The sequence below is a fragment of the Syngnathoides biaculeatus genome, chromosome 20 (assembly GCF_019802595.1).
Source record: "Syngnathoides biaculeatus isolate LvHL_M chromosome 20, ASM1980259v1, whole genome shotgun sequence".
NCBI classification, from domain to species: Eukaryota; Metazoa; Chordata; class Actinopteri; order Syngnathiformes; family Syngnathidae; genus Syngnathoides; species Syngnathoides biaculeatus.
In genome coordinates, this window is record NC_084659.1 from 8,179,049 (window position 1) to 8,196,202 (window position 17,154).

Genomic DNA, 17,154 nt, shown 5'->3' on the forward strand with positions numbered 1-17,154 from the left:
CTTATTTATTTTATTGCATATTAGATGAGCAACAAAACAAAGGTCACTCACCATTGACTGTTACACAATACACTAGCTCAGTTGTATTTCATCGTAAAACTTTTTCAGATTCTTTTTCATGTATTATACTAATAGAATACAATAGCCTTTATTGTCATTAAACTTAAAAAAAAACAGTACTGGAATGCTCTTTCTTGTCATGGGAAAAAATAACAGTAGAAGCAATTTAAAATATATTTTAAAAAACATTATGAAAAATATATATAAATATAATAAAAGGCACATTAAATATAATTATTAAAAAGCTCCATAAAATAAAAGAAGTGCATTAAAACGTTTTAAGAGAATATTTTTAAGATTTTTTTTATCTTTAAATCGAACTACTGCACGTTTTATTTGTTGACATGGAGTGGCACAAGTTAGCCGCTAAGCGGCAGTAAAGCCTTTCTTATCTCTTCTTCGTGTGCCCTTTAAACCTTTGGACAACACAGATCGCGTATAATAGAAAGACACACATTCGCTGCATAAATACTGACAACAGTTACCATCTAAAACGGGAATAAAAGTTAATATTAATCGTGTTATGCATATAATAATGAAATAAATACACAATTTATAGGGTTATTAATGGCAAAACCTCCAGAAAACAAAGAAACTTTATCGTTGCTCAGAGTGATCTGTTTCGAGTCATCTTGTCTTTGTTGCTATGGACGCTACGGTCCGAAGGTCTACACGTGATTATCTTTTCGAGTGAGTATTCAAAACCTTTTCAACTTTATGGATTCCGTTATTTGCACAGGTTGTGTCCACGTTTATTACTTTCGGGGGCCTTTAATTTTATAACGTGTCACTAAGCTGTACCAATGGAAGGGTTTTACGATAGCTCGCTAGTGCTAGCTACTGCTAATGTAGCATTTACTGTCCATGAGACCAACTCAGGTGTAAAGTGGAAGTTAACAAGCTGTAACAAGTCTCGTGTTTTGTTTTTTTTTTTTTTTTTTTTTTTATTTCGGGCTCCAGACATGAGTGAGTTAAGCGCTCCACAATGAAAGAGTGGTGGCTCCACGTCGGCTTGATGTGCATCCCGCTGCTGGCCGTCTACCTGCACATCCCGCCGCCTCAGCTGTCACCTGCCCTGCTCAAGTGGCACAATGCCGGCCGAAGCTTCACCTTCAGGGGCCGCGAGATCTTCTACAGAGGTGCACAGCTTGGGTGACATTTTAATACAATCACTGAGCACAGATTTATTTCAACGTTTTGATTTTTTTTTTTAAGTGCAGTGTGAATGTTCAAGCTGTGCATATGTTAATTCAATGCAGTTCCGTTGTGCGTATTTAACATGTAAACGCGTTATTTCGTCTTTTAACACTACATTTAGGTACCTTTTTTTAAATGTGATGCAATAAATATGATGGGAATAGAGTAACTATGCACAGTTCTATTAGTTGTGATTCAATTTAAATGTGTTTTTCAATTTAAAGGTCATTGTATATGCGATGTACATATAATATATGTAAGTAGATTTGGCACTGTACTATAACTATTGTTTATCATGTCAAACGTGTCGACTCCAAACAGACTCCCAGGGCGTCTTGGGAAGCTCCGACGTGGTCCTCCTCCTCCACGGCTTCCCCACCTCCAGCTACGACTGGAGCAAGGTCCGAATGACAAAACAACGCATGTCATTCAGGAATATTAACCCTTTTTTTTATTATTCATTGCTTTTGCCGCGAGCATAAGCGTTTGCCCCGTTTCTCCACTCCGCGACAGATTTGGGAGCCGCTCACCCAACGGTTCAACCGGGTCATAGCGCTGGACTTCCTGGGCTTCGGCTTCAGCGACAAGCCGGTGAGTGATTTGTGTGCCGTGTCACTGAAATCGGACTCAAGAAACGGACGCCCTCGTTGCGGTTTTCACAGCGACCGCACAGGTACTCCATCTTCGAGCAGGCCACTGCGGTGGAGGCGCTGGTAGCGCACTTGGGTCTGTCCAATCAGCGGATCAACCTCCTGTCACATGACTACGGAGACACGGTGGCGCTGGAGCTGCTCTACAGGTGGACTTGAAGTCAGAATTTTGGTGTTGTGAGGACGCTGGTTTCGATATGAAGTGCGCTTTCTCATGTGGACAGGAGTGACCAGAACCGTACGGGCCACCTGACCATCAACAGCCTGTGTCTCTCCAATGGAGGTCGGTCCGTGTGAATGTTTGCGGTCGGTTCTTCCGTATTCTGAGTTACTGTGGACATGCTTTCCACAGGTTTGTTTCCCGAGGCCCACCACCCTCGCCTGCTGCAGATGGTCAGTACCAAGCCGACCTCCTCACCCTTTGACAAAGCTTTAGTTGATGCCGCAGAGGTTCTGACGTCTCAGTGAGATCCATTTTTTGCCCCCCCCCCCAAAAAAAAAAAAAAAAAAAAAAAGCTGCTGAAGGACTCCACGTTCCTGGCTCCCATCCTCATGCGGCTGAGCAACTACATGATCTTCCGGAAAGGGTTCGTGAAATGTTTTCATTTCTATCCAAAGTCACGCACACGCATGATAAATTTTTTGAAAAAAAGTCCTGATAGGGTTTATCTTGGTTTGCGTGACAGGCTCGGGGAGGTTTTCGGGCCATACACGCAGCCGACTGATGCAGAGTTCTGGGACATGTGGACCGGTCTGCGATATAATGACGGCAACTTGGTTTTAGACAGGTGCGTTGACTTATGGCTCAAAACAATCCAGACAATTTCATATATAACACTATATATATATATATATCGGGGATGAGAATGACCAATTTGGAAAAAGACTGAAAATGTCTGCCTTCAGAAACGCGTGCATTGGGAGGGTTTCAAAGGGGGGCACAAACATTTTTTTAATAAAAAAAAAACTGTTAAATGGTGACCTCTGGTTACTTCTGTGTAAATACGGGGAAATCATAACATTTTGAAAACTTAAAATAGGAATCCAAACAACCAAAATAATTTTGTCAGACGTAAACATGTAGACTGAGTGAAATTTACATTAAATGGGCTACTGCACTTACAGGTTATACTTCAGAAATAGTACACAAAGACAGAGAGATTATGAAATATAAAAGTGAGTGACAAAATGCGTCATCTACAGGGCCAGTGCTACAGATAGGCCGAATCGTATTAACAGCAATATTTGAGAAATTTACATCCAATTTACCTTTTGTTTTTCCTGGTTTGGATACGCTCCTGGATTAATTTTTTGCTGCTCGGCTTCCATAATTGATCATATCGGAACACAGAGTCCGCAGCACTTTGCCGGGAATGTCCCCTTTTTTTTGGATATGTTCAGCTAGACATGTCGATAGTTTTCGTTCCCATCTTAACGGTTACACTTTTTACCCCCGTGGTTTTTATCAATTTCCCCGGCACGATCTTCATCTTTTTCGCTCCAAGACTTTCGCCATCCTGGCAAATGTGCAGACCGCTCGATAACATACGCGTACGTATGTCTATAAATTACAACTATGCCGTAAAACTATGAAATGTTAACATCAGAGTTAAAAGACCGCCAAAATGCTGCCGGAAATCAGAATGTTGCCATTATTATAAACACCAAATTTAATGCAAACAGCAATGCCGTTTTCTGCTATCACAGCTGTGACTAATTTCATGAGCGTTGCCCCCCAAAATTTTCAATGGATTTACACATTTCACAAAAACATTTTCAGCTGATAAAACTCGTAATTCCGCGAATTTGTGGAAAATTCTGATCCCTGATATATTGTAAAGTAACATCAATGTCAATTGGCCCGATGTACAAAAGTTTTTCAAGGTGTTGTTTATGTTTCAAGTGTTCTCCAGTACATCAACCAGAGGTTAAAACACAAAGAACGATGGCTCGGCGCGCTCACGTCCACCTTCGTGCCACGTAAGACGAGCACAAGCACCCGCGCGTCCTTTCCGCGTCCGCCTCCGCTTCCCTTCCTTGATGTGCTTGCTTTTCAGTGCACCTCATCTACGGCCCGCTGGACCCGGTCAACCCCCACCCCCAGTTCGTCCGGCTTTACCAGTGAGTGTTTCGGCTTTCTCCGGCGACGTTTAGCATTTTGGTGACGCGCGCGCGCTTGTGTGGTGTCCCCGCAGGCAGTTGGTGCGGCGGTCCACCGTCAGCGTGTTAGAAGAGCACGTCGGTCATTACCCGCAGCTGGAAGACCCCACGGGCTTCCTCAACGCTTACTTTAACTTTATTCACTCATTCTGAAGTGACGAGTGAGCAAAGAGAATGACCATCAAATAAATAGTTTTGTACCAAAAAAAAAAAAAGGTTGCTGTAGTAACTGTTTATTTCTGTTACAGAGTAGGCGTTTCAATTTAGACAAAAAAAAGTAAAAGACAAAGGTTACGCTTTAGCCCACGGACGCCAGGATGACGTCGACGACCGTCTCCTCGTCGCTGCGGACCGTCACCTGCATGGTGACGCCGTCGGCTAGCGCGAGGCGAGCGCGGACCAGCGTGTCGTGACCTCCCCGGAAAACACCTGGGAGGTAAAAAAAAAAAAAAAAAAAAATCTGTAACTTTTTGTACAAAATAGTTTTTTTTCGATGAAACCCACCAGCGAGGAAGAGGATGTGGGAGTTCTTGTTTTCTGGTACTTTGTCGGAGCGCTCGCACGGCTGCATTCCCAGGAAGCTGACAATGTTCTTAACCGCCTCTGCAGGAAGAGCAAAAACGTAGAATGAGGGAAGAAGCCGCGACGGTTGCGGAGCGCGTTCTCCAAACGTACCGTCTAAAGTGTGAACGGACGCCAGCGCGAACGTCTCCTCCTTCTCAAACTCGTCTCCCACTTCTTCCCAGGCGGCTCCGAAGTTGGGCTTCAGCACCTTCTGGATGTGGTCTGCCACAGTCACTTCCAGGTCCTCCAGCTGAGGAAGAAGGGAGGGATGAGAGGAGAGCAGGAACAAATAAAGCTGGAGACGCCGCACTGCGCTGCTACTTACCACATACTCATCGTTGTAACCGTCGTCGTCGGGCTCTCCTGTGTTGGGGTCGCAGTCCTGGACCAGGTACTTCATCGTGCAGCTGAACGTACACGACACTGCAAGCGAATGTCAATATTTCAGCGACTTGCGAGTCGAAAGCAGCCGATGGGAACGCAACGCTCGTCTTACCGGCCGTCGGGTCGTCGTCGGGGAGGCGCACAAGCGTGTAGCAGGAGCCGGGCTGGCTGTACGGGAGGCTGGCGGCCGGAATGTAGTGAATCACCTCATAGGACTCGGACGGCTCCATTTGCACAAGAACCTAGAGTGACGAGGAACATGTTTTGTAAGCAGGCATGGAACTGCGATTAAGTGTGAAGTCTGGAACCTTCTGCAGGAGCTGGTCGTTGAGCGTGTTGGTGCAGTCGAACTGGAACACGATGTGCCGGGAAAAGGTGTGCTTGATGCACCGCACCACGTATTCCGTCTCGGCTTCCGTCAGCTGCACCGGCTCGGCCGACTTGAAGAGCGGGCCGAGACCCTGGAACTCTGGGATGGCCGCGAGTTGTTCTGAGGAGAGAGAAACTGTCAGAGGTGGAGCAAAAAAAGGCAACAAAATGTACAACTGGAGGAGTCGTTCTCACCCTGATAGATGTCCTGGCGCGACGGGGCCAACTTCTCGGGAAGCTTGCTGGTGGCCACCGGAGCAATTTCTGGACAGGAACAACACCTTTTAAAAATCCAACCCGGCATTTCAAGACCTGGTGGACTGACCTGTTTTCTGTTCTGTGATGGGTGTGGTGGCCAGCGGGACCGTCTTCATGTCGAACGGCTTCTCCGAGGGGTCCAGAGTGTACTGGTGCAGTGACTTCTCCAGACCGGGGATTGACACAGACAAGCCTGAACAAAACAACAACATGAGATGAATGGTAGGTCGGGACAATTCTTCTTCTTTTCCTTTCGGCTTGTCCCGATTAAGGGTCAACACAGCGTGTGATTTCCCCCCCCCCCATCTAAGTCTATCTCGTGCATCTTCCTCTCTAACCCCAACTGTCCTCTTGTCCTCCCTCACAACATCCATCAACCTTTTCTTTCGTCTTCCTCTCGCTCTTTTGCCGGCTGATGCAAACCATCGACAACGAAGATCGGAACCAGTTATTTCGAGTTTTGTTCTTAAATATGTACCTCAAAGTAAATATTTTTCCCCAAGTAATTTTAAAATGTCTTAACTTAATATTCTTTTCACGAGTTAGCTTTGAAAGATCTCACCGTTGAAGATGTAAGCGGCGTTGAGCGCCTTCTGCTTCTGCTGCAGAACGTTCATGTAGAACGTGGCCCGGTCACGCACTTCGCCGTCGCTGTCCATCATGCACCTGCACGAGCGCGAGGTTCACTTTACGGCCGGCGCGAACACTCGAGTGAAAACTTTTGACGTACCTCTGCATGAGAACCAGGACACTCGGCAGGAGGTCATCGTTCTGGGCACCGAATTTGGCCAAAGCGCTCACGGCAGCTGATGATGATGATGAAAACGGGTGGAAATGGTTTAAAAATGAAAGTGCGATAGTTTCACAAGGCCAACCGCGGCTCACCGGCTCGCACGGCCTCGATCTCCAGCACAACCCTGTTGAAGATGAAGCGGATGTACTTGGACGGCTGCGGGGTGCGCGGCCCCTCCCGGCCCAGCAGGTGCAGGATCTTGATGGCCAGCACGGAGTGCTCGCAGTCCTCGATGAACTCGCACAGGTGCGCCAGGCCCGTCTCTTTGCTCTCGGGGTTCTCCTCGATGATGCTGATGATGCAGTCCACGATGGCGCGCTTGTACTCGAAACCTCCCTGAATGCGCCCCCCCCACCCCACAACCAAAAACGTCAACGCTCTTTTCAAGTCAAAGCGACGACTTTCCAGTGTGGTTTGTTGGCAGCTTACGTCATCTCTCAGCATGTTGGAGAGGAAGTTCATCATGACGCTGTGTTTCCTGGGATACTTCTGACACAGAGCGCTGATGGCCTGCACCACCACCACCTGGAACCGCCAACATTCAAGTCAAGTGGTGTCCGTCGCGCACGTTTCAAGCGTACCCCGCGACAGAAGTCGGACCTTGAACTCGTCTGATATCTCCGAGACGAAGGAGGAGATCTGCTTCATCAGCCGGTCCACGCTGCTCTCGCTGCCCGTCTTCAGCAGCGTGGTGATGGCCAACGTGGCGATGCTCCGGTTGGAGTCTGTGATCAGGTTCTCCAGGTCCAGGTTGCACGCAGTCACGGCCGAGGGGTGCTTCATCGCCACCTGGTGGATAGGAGCAGGACACAAAACTTCAGACTTCAACCATGTCAACGCAAGTGTAAAGGAGAGCAGTTCAAGTACCTTGTTGAGGGTCCGGACTGCGGCATATCTCAGTGCCGCTTTGGGGGAACTACAGAAGAGCTGCAGCACTTTCAAAAGATAACAAAAAAAAAAACAAGTTAACAAATCACTCATGTCAGCGGTTTCAAACCCCGTCCTCAGACGCACCGGAGACGGCGGGGGCCAGCTCCCTGGCCGTGCAGTTGGGCATGTGCACGATAGCGGAGGCGGCCTCGTACACCACCATCTCGTTCTTGTTCCTCAGGCAGCTCTCGATGAAGTCAAACAAAGGGCTGTCATGACTACAAAAAAAAAAAAAAAAAAAGGTACATGAGGAATGGAAACTGATAGCTTGGGAATCTCCTCAGGTGTTCTCACCCTCCTTCTGTCTCGTCCAGAAGCTTGCTGGCGATGCGGATGAGCATGCAGTAGGCAAACGGTGACTTCAGGCCCGACTTTGTGAACTTGTTGAGCATCTTGGTGACGGCCAGGCGGTCGTTCTTCCTCAGGTGATACAGGAGGCCCAGGGCGTGGTACTGCAGAACAAAACAAAAACAATATTACACGTCAACATTGACAACAAGCGGGTACACCAGGTAAGTGCACAATCTTTTACCATCTAACTTGAGAAATGTTTTCACCTGAACCATGATGTTATCGCTTGAAGCCGCCTCCTGGGCTTCGTTCACCCAACGTTTCACCACGTCGTAGCTCATCCTCACCATGTGCTAAAACAGACAAGTTACTACTATTAAAATTGCAAGAGCATAAATGTACATTTGCGCGTGAGCCCGAGCGAGCCGCACCAGTGAGGAGACCAGGGCCGAGCTGGACACGCTTGGCACCTTGTCGACGATGGCTTGCTTCATGTATCTCTCGATGGCCTGCAGCATGGTTGTCTGAGAGACGGCGGCCCAAAAAAATAATAATTATGTATCAGCCCCATTTATCTTTGCAATGTGACATTGGTGCACTTATTATTAAGGCACACAAAAAAAGTTGAGCAGCTATGTCTGAATAGTAAACAAGTACAAAGAAATGAAGTGACAGTTTTCTCAATTTTATTTCTATTTGTCCTAAAAATGTATTCAAAGCATAATTACTTACATCAGTGATCCTGCAGAGGGCTCTGATGGCAGGTCCTCTGTACACATCGTCCTTCCCAGTCATGTCTTTGGTCAGACTGCGCAGTGACACCAGTTTTCATTATTAAAAACACCAGAAAACGCAAAATCCAGACGTTGTAGAACGTGTCGATGAACCTGCTGGTAACAATGATGACGTCCTCAGAGATGTTGGCCATCTCCTTGATGGTCAAGTAGCACATCCTCCTCAGGGTTTGCTAATAAGACGACAACAAAAATAACAAAAAGTTTATATTTCATGTGAAGACGTCCAAAAATGATTATTGACGCTTACGTCATTGGACTGGAAGAGCCTGGTCATGGCAAAGAATGCCTCTGTTGCTTCGGTGGTGCCAAAATGTTCCCCCTAAAACAAATGAAGAGCCGCAAAAATTGAACGGGCGAAAAATAGTAAATATGAATATTCCATTTTCGACAGCGTGGGCTATTCGGTGCTACCTGGTTGAGCAGGTAAATGATCTTGGTGAGAATGTGCAGGCATCTCCGCGGATTGATGGGCGTCTCGTTGAAGATGCGAGCCTATGTGGACAAAATTAGAATTGGTTACAGTATATATCCAGATTCCTCTCAGTTTGAACAAATTTGCACGTTTGTCGCCGTACCTCCTGCAAAACTGCGCTCTTCTCCAGATGCTGGAAAGGATTCGAGCCACTTCCTAAAAGTGAACGGCCATGGTTAGCTATGGTCGTTCTTGACAGGGCCAAGATACATTTCATACTAACAGATATTTAATAACACGTAGCGTTAAATTGACATTTATACGCTGACAAGCACAAAATTATGCACTGCCGTGTCTTTGAATTCACCCGAAGGCTCATTTGAAGATAGCACTTTGTTAGCGAGCCAAACGCGAGCCTCCATGTTCTAAAACTCACCGACCGTAGTCGCCATTACGAGGCCAACATAATGAAGAACGTTGAATACCCACCGGACTCTTCGTCCTTCTTGTCGAACTTCTTGATCATCGTGTGGAAATCGGATGACGACCAGCAGACGTGCGATGTCGACAGCGAAAGCTCCTTCCACGTCGTCACTCAAAAGCAACTTCCGGCCAGGAAGACGTTGACGCCACTGGGAGCTTTTGGTTCGAAAACTGTGCGTGCTGCGAACATTTGCACTTTCACGACACGTTACATTGATGAGAAAGCTTTGGTTTATTTTTTTTTATTTTTATTTTTTGAATAATGATTATTAGTGCTTTTGTTGCTTTTGCTGAAAACAATGCGCAAATGTTGTATGGTTGACTGGATTCTTCTTCTTATAATAATGGCTATAAATGCAATTCACATAAAACTGACTTTGTGCGAAGGAAGCTACACTTGATTGCATTCAGTAAGGAGTTGTATAATAGTATAAGCGTTGTATAATTTTCAATCGGACGTTCTTTGAGACGAAAGGGAATTAAAACTAAATGTAATTAAACATATTTTTGTACAAATGAGCATAAAATGCCCATGTTTATTTTCAACGCCACTAGGGGGTTATAACTAACTGTTTCTATGTAAATGTAATTTTGTTTTCTTATAAATTGTAAGCTTTAAATAAAGTTGATTTTGGGCAAAAAAAAAAACATCGATTTCCGGTTAGGTCACGGTTTTTTTTCCAACCATCTTGAAAAACTTTATTTACAATAACGGAAACAAATCAGGCTGCGGCTACTACTTTCTTTCGGCTTGTCCCGTTAGGCTGACATGACGCAAAACTTGAAATCTTTAAACATAATGTTCTTATTGCTATAAATGTCAATTATATTAAGTAATGAAAAAATGTCACTTTCAATATTCTATAACGCCCTCCGGTATGAATGTCAAATTATTTAAAGTTAAATTATTTAAAAACTTTTAGACTCTCGATATGTGTACCAAAGACGTCGGTCATCTTGTTCGTTATTCACTGCTTTAATATTGTTTTAGAATTTTAAATGAACGCAAATCACTTGCGACCTGGAAGTGAATCGACTAGAACCGGAAAATGTTTCTAACCAGCGTGTTGTTTGTTTAACATGTTATTTCGTGTTCTCAACACACGAGGTCCTAGTTTGTTGCATTCACCTTGGGTAAATCTTGATGGATTGTTTACATGAGGAAAGGCGTCCACGAAGACAGAAAGATTTTGGTCTTTTCCGCAAAACAGCTGTGGAAAACGGAGACGTGTACAGGTCAGGCATGCGCCACTTTCCCCCCGTTTGCACCCTGAATTCTTCTGTAAATTCATATTTCTGTTTGAAAAGAACCACCCTCTTCTATTCAGCATTTAAGTTATGTTGCACAACAAAATGAGACTCAATCCGAATGCTATAGTTTTAGAAACAGGGTTCAAGGTTCAAAACTTTTTTGATTGGTGGCCCTGTCAGAATATGTAGTGGTTTTATATATTCGTTATATATCACGTTGTTTTAGGGATTATTTTAAATTTACTGTCTTTATGATGACCCTTTTGAAAATTACAACTATAATTGGGATCAAGGCATCGCATTTGCACACATTAATACTAATTATTTCCAGCTGTGTGCGCCTCGGCCGCTAAGCGGCAGTGTGGTGCCACGGCTGCATGAAGTGACTCATTCACTGTACGCTTACAACAGTAGAAGAAGAAAGTCGTGCTCAGGAATAAACAAATTTATCACACATGAGTAAAATATATGCCCGTGAGTTTTGTCGGATTACTTTTATGTGTGAATATTCGTTACTTGAAGGTAAATCCTTCCCGTGACCAAATGCTGATATTCGTTTGCGTGTAAAAAGGGATTACTCGTTGACTGTTCGTATTAATTTGGCGATTTTTCGTAACGGAAATGCATGCGCGATTATCCAGCAGGTGGCGCTGGTTCCAGTTTCACCTTCCATTCTCGCAAAATTCCCTTTTGGACAACATGTTTTGATGATAAAGTCATTTTAGACCGACACTGAAAATGCAATGCCGAGCGGGCCAGCGTAGGTGGGGGCCCGACACGGCAACGTATAACGTTAACATGCATTAATATCTACTTATCATGCTACATAGCAACAAAACCCATCATACATGTAAGAATGCAACGTTTATGATAAAGTGGGGGGAAGTAAACAATTAATTAATAAAAATAAAGAGATTAATTCCATTTAACTACTGACTGGCGACCAGTTCAGAGTGTAGTCGGCCTTTCGCCTGAAGTTAGCTGGGATGGGCTCTAAGCACCCCTGTGACCCTTGTGAGGATAAGTGGCTTGGAAAATGGATGGATGCATAGTTTCACTCCTTCACATATATGTTCAGTACATGGTTCTTCAATAAGGGATATTTTCTGAAGGAAACTCCAATCAAGCTATTGTTAAATGGGTTCCATTTAATAATTCATAATTGTTTTGTTGTTTAATTGCATTATTGACTTAAAGTGATTTTTTTTTTTTTTTTTTTTAAATGCAACGTGACACATGCAAAAGAAAGTGACTGCTTTTGTTAGTGGACGACGTGCCTGTGCGATGAGGATGATGATGATGATGAGGACAATCCGCATTTGGACTGGTGTGTTGACTGTTTTAATCGCTCGTAGAATTTCATGCTCATCTGCAAAAAGAGACTTCCTCAGTTCATGCTCGAGGCTCAGCAGTTCTGGTTTTTGGAGGGGTCAGTTGGTTGCCACTTCGTGTGGTCGACTTTGGAGGAAGTTTTTGACTCGTGTAGTGTCTGCCAATCTACCCATCCTGGAGCAGAACCTGAGGGGGCCTTTTGGGGTGAGAGGTCAAGAGGTCAAGCGACTAAAAAGACAATTCTCAACAGTCCAGTTGGCAGCCATTCAATGTCCTGTCAATGAAATGAAGAATGGATGCAAGGATACACATCAGGGGTGTGAAACTCATTTTTGTCACAGGCCCCATTGGAGTTATGATTTCCCCCAGAGGGACGTTATGACTGCGAATCCATGAAAATCTTTCCCCTCGTCATATTTACATGTGAAATTTATGAACTAGTTTTGGAATCATAAATCAAGCCTCATTTGGTAACACAAAAATGCTTGCAATATCTCAACTTTATCATTTATGATATGAAATTTTGTTACAGATGATCACAAAAATCATGGAAGTTGATATACACGAGGCTAACCCGGGCCTTGAGTTTGACACCTGTGTAATACGTGGACGAGTGAGCGATGAGGCCGAAATGTGAAATGAAGTATGTTACGCATCATGTCATTGGTGGCGATGGCCCACGGACGGGATGCGACTGAAAGGTCGGCCACACAGGAAGGCGAGAGACGGCACAGACGTTGCAGCAGGTTAGGGAGATCGAAGAGAGGGATGGAAATGTGGGGACTGGTGGCAGTCGTGTGTTGGACCAGGAAGCAGCAAAGATTAGGAAGGGCACCGAAGATGACGGAACTTGGAAAAAGGCAGTTTGCCCCCCCAGATGTGTAAAGCTTTTGACCTACAGCGTAATCAATGGCAGTGGTTTTCAAACTGGGGGGCGTGGATTATATCAGCTCCCCGCTTCAATATTGTGCGCCCACCCCCTCCCCTCGGTTTGCAATTTCTCGGCGCCGCTGATGCCACCCGCTTCGAAGTTTTCAGCTCCTACTCCTCTGGTTTAAAATTGTACCCGCCCCCCAGGGTAAAATTATCAGTGCCACCTGCCTCAAAGTTTTTATCCCCCTCCATACAATTCTCAATTCCGCCCATGGCACCTACTTCGAAGTTTTCAGACCCCCGCGCTTTAAAGTTCCAATTTTTAGTGCCACCCCAGTTTGCAATTTCTCGGCGGCACCGATGCTACCTGCTTCAGTTTTCACCCCCCACTTTAAAATTGTGTCCCCCCCCCACCTCTTGTTTACAATTTTCAGCCCCCCCCCCATTGCACTTGCTTTAAAGTTTTCAGCTACCTCCATCACTTTGCATATTGACTGGCCACTCGCGACTTTGACCTGTTTGCGACGGAAGCCGAGGGAGTGAAGTCAGGCGGCGTATTTCATATTTTGTCCATTTTAGACACTTCATTAAAGTTGCCGAGCACTTCACGAGGTGCGTTTTGGAGGTGTTCTGGGGACTTTCAAATAAAAACACGAGGGAGGCGGGAGAGTTTCAAGTCAAAGTGTGGCACGCGTGTCTTTTTACGTCCCTTTGAAAAATGTATTTTTTTTTTTTTCTTCTGTTTTGGGTAACCGTGCCTCTTTGTTTTTCATTCTCTCTAAGTTGACCACTTATCTCAGTTTTGACCATTTGAAGATATTCATAGGATTTGAACTACTTTTCTTCAATAAAAATGAAATTTAAAAAAATTTGAAAAAAAAAAAGTGGCATGTTGATGTTACGTCTCCAGACTTTAAACTTGAAAGTGGAGAAAAGTGAAAGGGACACAAGCTCCAAGTGCCACACATAACTTTGTGAAGAATGTTTCATTTCCATTTTTTTCCAGCCATTGGATCTGCACAAGGTGGCGACTTTGAGGAGTTTTGTTTGTGAAGAAATTCCGTCATTTATTTGGGACCTGAAACGTTTATTTGTTCTGGGGTTCCATTTCAGTGTAGAATGAGAACAGCAACTGGGCTAATTAAGATTTTTTAAAAAAACTCAATAAAATTGGGTTGTTCTAAATCTTTTGAGCATTAGAGAAGATTTGCATTTCTGCCGTGAAAAATGGACGTTAGGTATTGGCGACGGCGTAGGATCCAAATGTCTTGAAATTTTTGCTCCTCCTTTTTGGATAAGCAGTACACGGTGTTACAATAAAATGCTGATTTTATTTTTTTCTTGTTTTGTACTGCGTGTTGGGAACAACGTCTAGTTCTTTCATTGCCAGCTTTGATTTTTTTTTTTTTTTTTTTTTTTTTAAAAAAAGAAAATGTGACTGACGTTTTTGGTTTTCCCGACAGGATGGAGGCGGTTTGAAGCGGACACGCATCCGACAGACGCAAAGTGGCGGCACACGCGGACGGACGGGTCTGCGCGACGATGACAACGAGGACGACCTGCATTTGGGCAGGTGCGCTTCCTGTTTTCATGCAGAGGACGCCATGTTTTTTTTGCTTGAGGAGGTGTGTGATGTCGCTCTGCCGTTTCTCGGTGTGACCTTTGACCTCTGCTTCTTGTGCTGGACAACACTCACACGCATTAAAAACATCATTCAACGCTTTTGAACGTTTGCTTTGAAATGACATTGGCACGGCACAAATGTTTTTTTTTGTAGGAGGGGGATATGGCCTTATTTTTCCAAGTTAGATCAAAATGTTTATTTTTTTTAAATCTGTTCAAATAATTCTAGTTTCAATATAATTATGAAAAAAGGTTGCTATTATTTTAACTTTTTAAATTTTTTTTTTTTTTTAGATAAAAGCACATGAACAGCTTTCGGCTGCTTTCATGTCCAGCCTGTCAGCCTGCATTTGTGTAAATCTAATTTAATGGCAATCATAGTTTAGGATTGTAAAGAAAAAAAAAAGTTTTTGTATAATATAACACTGAACTTCAAAGTGTGTTTTATTGCTAACTGCACCGTCACTAAATTTAGGATAGAATTGTCTTTGTGGCTCGTCCATGAAGATGCTTTCGGGTCATTTCACAGTCAGGACATTGAAAGGATGCCAACTGGACCGTTCAAGTTGACGTTGAAGACGTTTGACCTCTCACCCCCAACAGGCCTCCTCAGTTCATGCTGGAGGTTCAACAGCTGTGGCGTTTGCGTATTCTGGACCATGAACTGTGGAAGCCTGTTGGGGTGAGAGGTCAAATGTCTTCAACATCAACCTCAACAGTGCATTTGGCATCCTTTCGATGTCTTGAGAATGAAATGACCTGAGAGGATGTTCATAGATGAACCGTAATTATTATTTTTTTGCCCACTGAGGGTGCACTTTGCAATAAACACGTTTTTCAATTGAGCCTTATGTTGTCTAATATATTGTTTTTTAACAATTTTAAGGCTTTCTCAAATGAAAATAGATTGGCTAAAATGCTGGATGCCAGGTTGTGCATGAAATGTGCTTTTATCCCCCCCCCCCCAAAAAGTGAAATTAACAGCATCCTTTTTTTTTTTTTTTTACCACTCTATTAAAAATAAAGACAGAGTTGGCCATGTCGTGTGATGTCAGATTGAGTGATGAAGCCGAAATTTGAAATTGAGGGTGTTATGTCGAATGTTTGTGTAGTGTGACAGGTCAGGGTGGTTACGGATGGAGACGGAAATGCCGACTGGTGCGATTTGTGTGCTGGACCAGGAAGCAGCGATGATTAGGAAGAAGGAAGTTCGAAAGGCAGTTTGGTCCTGATGAGGATTGGAGGGAAAATGAGCTCAAGTATTTGCGAGCAACAATATGCTTTCATGTCTCGGGAGAGGGCCACAGATGCATTATTTGCGTCGAGGGTGTTGATGGACAATTGTCTTTCGATTTAGAGCAGTGGGGCGTTTCAAATTCAGATTTTTCAGTCCTTTGAATTGTGCCAGTGTCATTGAAAAGCAGGTGATCAGAAGTGTGTTATTTGTGAGTGTTTTGTGCAGCGCAAGAAGCAGACAAAGCACGAGAAAGGGCCGAGTGACATCACACGACCTGGCGACCTCTGCCCTTTAGATGCTTTCATCAGGTCCAGCGTTTGTGTAAATGTCATGCTTTCTAATTGGAAAAAAAAGTGTAAAATATATGGAACCGCAAAAGGAGTCTGTTTTTTATTGCACCCTCACTGTTTAAAATAGCGCCACTAGGAGCACATCGGAGGAAATGTACTCCTCCAAAGCGTACCTAATGAAGTGCCCACCAATGGCCGCATATCAAGTAGGTGAAGTGGGCGTGGCTATGCAAATACATGCAAATAAATTTGCATAACCACACCCACATGAGCAGAATCGGCGTCCGCCGGCATCCGATTGGAGTTTTTTGAGGCAACTCACTGAATATGCAAATATATTTGCATAATCTCATGAATATATTCAACTCATTTATGATAATTTGCATAAATTTGCATGTCTCCTGTGGGCTCCCCGGGTCTGCGGCCCCCCCATTGTGCCCCCCCCCCACTCCCTCCCCATTTGGACCCCCCCCCCCACACTCCCCATTTTTACCCCCCACCACCTTGGCACCCTCCCACTTCAACCTGCCTTCTTTTGCAAAATATATAATTTGTTTTAAAAAGTTTTTTTTTTTATGTGTTGTATTAGAAGAAAGATTAGTTAGGTTTTTTTTTTTTTCAAGTTTATTTTTTTTTTTGCAAAGTAAAAGGCAAACATTTTTTAAACATGACATGTTGGATGATATTGACGATCGTCTCCTTGCCGCTGGCTGGTGAAGTCGGCCAGTGGGAAACTATTGCAGACCAGAGTGCGGACCTAAGGTGGGGGGGGGGGGGGGGTGAGGCGAAAGTCAAGTCAACATTTTGTGCTGCATGAAATGAAACTCACCCATGATGAAAATTGTGTGGAAAATCTATTTTGTGGAACTGTCCAGGTGCTCAGACTGCGGTCCTCACCACCTGTGGAGGAAGAAGAACAACCACCACCGTAAAGATGGACTCACGAGCATTAAAAGAGCAGACAGTACCATCGAAAGAGTCTCTTTCCTTGGATGACCGCTTCACTTCACCAGGCCGTCACTAAAGGGGGGAAAAAAAAAAAAAAAAAAGTAAATTTCTTGTGCAGCAAATAGTTTTGACAAGTTTAAACCTGACTTTCTCAAACTAGTCTCACACTTGTTTGCAGGCAGCTCCAAAGTTTGGCTTCGTCACCTCATGTGGTCCCTCGCGAGATGATGCAACATTCAGGCTAAGCTAAAT

The 17,154-nt window shown here is 44.3% G+C and overlaps 2 protein-coding genes and 2 long non-coding RNA genes across 10 annotated transcripts in view; 2 read left to right on the top strand and 2 right to left on the bottom strand.

Moving 5' to 3' along the window:
• The first annotated feature begins 492 nt into the window (after positions 1-492).
• On the top strand, positions 493-4,346 carry mest (mesoderm specific transcript). 2 transcript variants are annotated; one of them, XM_061806643.1, is made up of 12 exons: positions 493-750; positions 1,021-1,199; positions 1,579-1,658; positions 1,771-1,848; positions 1,920-2,056; positions 2,132-2,190; positions 2,260-2,300; positions 2,424-2,494; positions 2,594-2,695; positions 3,811-3,887; positions 3,965-4,028; positions 4,103-4,341. In XM_061806643.1, exons 2-12 carry the CDS (start codon positions 1,046-1,048, stop codon positions 4,218-4,220), a joined length of 981 nt encoding a protein of 326 aa, XP_061662627.1. In that variant the 5' UTR covers positions 493-750; positions 1,021-1,045; the 3' UTR covers positions 4,221-4,341. The 2 variants fall into 2 exon arrangements, with proteins under 2 accessions (XP_061662627.1, XP_061662628.1); XM_061806644.1 differs by lacking the exon at positions 493-750 and having other exon boundaries at positions 1,033-1,199; positions 4,103-4,346.
• On the bottom strand, positions 4,285-9,512 carry copg2 (COPI coat complex subunit gamma 2). The gene is made up of 24 exons (XM_061806642.1): positions 9,355-9,512; positions 9,029-9,081; positions 8,865-8,945; positions 8,701-8,772; positions 8,544-8,623; positions 8,389-8,464; positions 8,088-8,180; positions 7,923-8,009; positions 7,660-7,817; positions 7,450-7,583; positions 7,303-7,370; positions 7,036-7,224; positions 6,865-6,960; positions 6,528-6,771; positions 6,373-6,448; positions 6,205-6,308; positions 5,710-5,835; positions 5,580-5,648; positions 5,324-5,505; positions 5,128-5,257; positions 4,957-5,054; positions 4,743-4,881; positions 4,572-4,670; positions 4,285-4,496 (listed from the first exon to the last, which is right to left on the bottom strand). The coding sequence occupies exons 1-24, from the start codon at positions 9,389-9,391 to the stop codon at positions 4,366-4,368; spliced, it is 2,622 nt and encodes an 873-aa protein (XP_061662626.1). The 5' UTR covers positions 9,392-9,512; the 3' UTR covers positions 4,285-4,365.
• An 854-nt stretch (positions 9,513-10,366) lies between these two features.
• LOC133493354 (uncharacterized) lies at positions 10,367-17,045 on the top strand. Its single transcript, XR_009792964.1, has 3 exons — positions 10,367-10,584; positions 14,268-14,377; positions 16,830-17,045. It is a non-coding gene; the product is annotated as an uncharacterized LOC133493354 (long non-coding RNA).
• Positions 16,586-17,154, bottom strand: part of LOC133493352 (uncharacterized) — a 46,624-nt gene continuing 46,055 nt past the window's right edge. For all 6 annotated transcript variants that reach the window (XR_009792955.1, XR_009792959.1, XR_009792958.1 and 3 more), the window contains 3 exons: positions 16,923-16,974; positions 16,784-16,854; positions 16,586-16,711 (listed from right to left, as the gene is read on the bottom strand). This is a non-coding gene — a long non-coding RNA (uncharacterized LOC133493352). The remainder of the gene's footprint in view (positions 16,712-16,783; positions 16,855-16,922; positions 16,975-17,154) is intronic.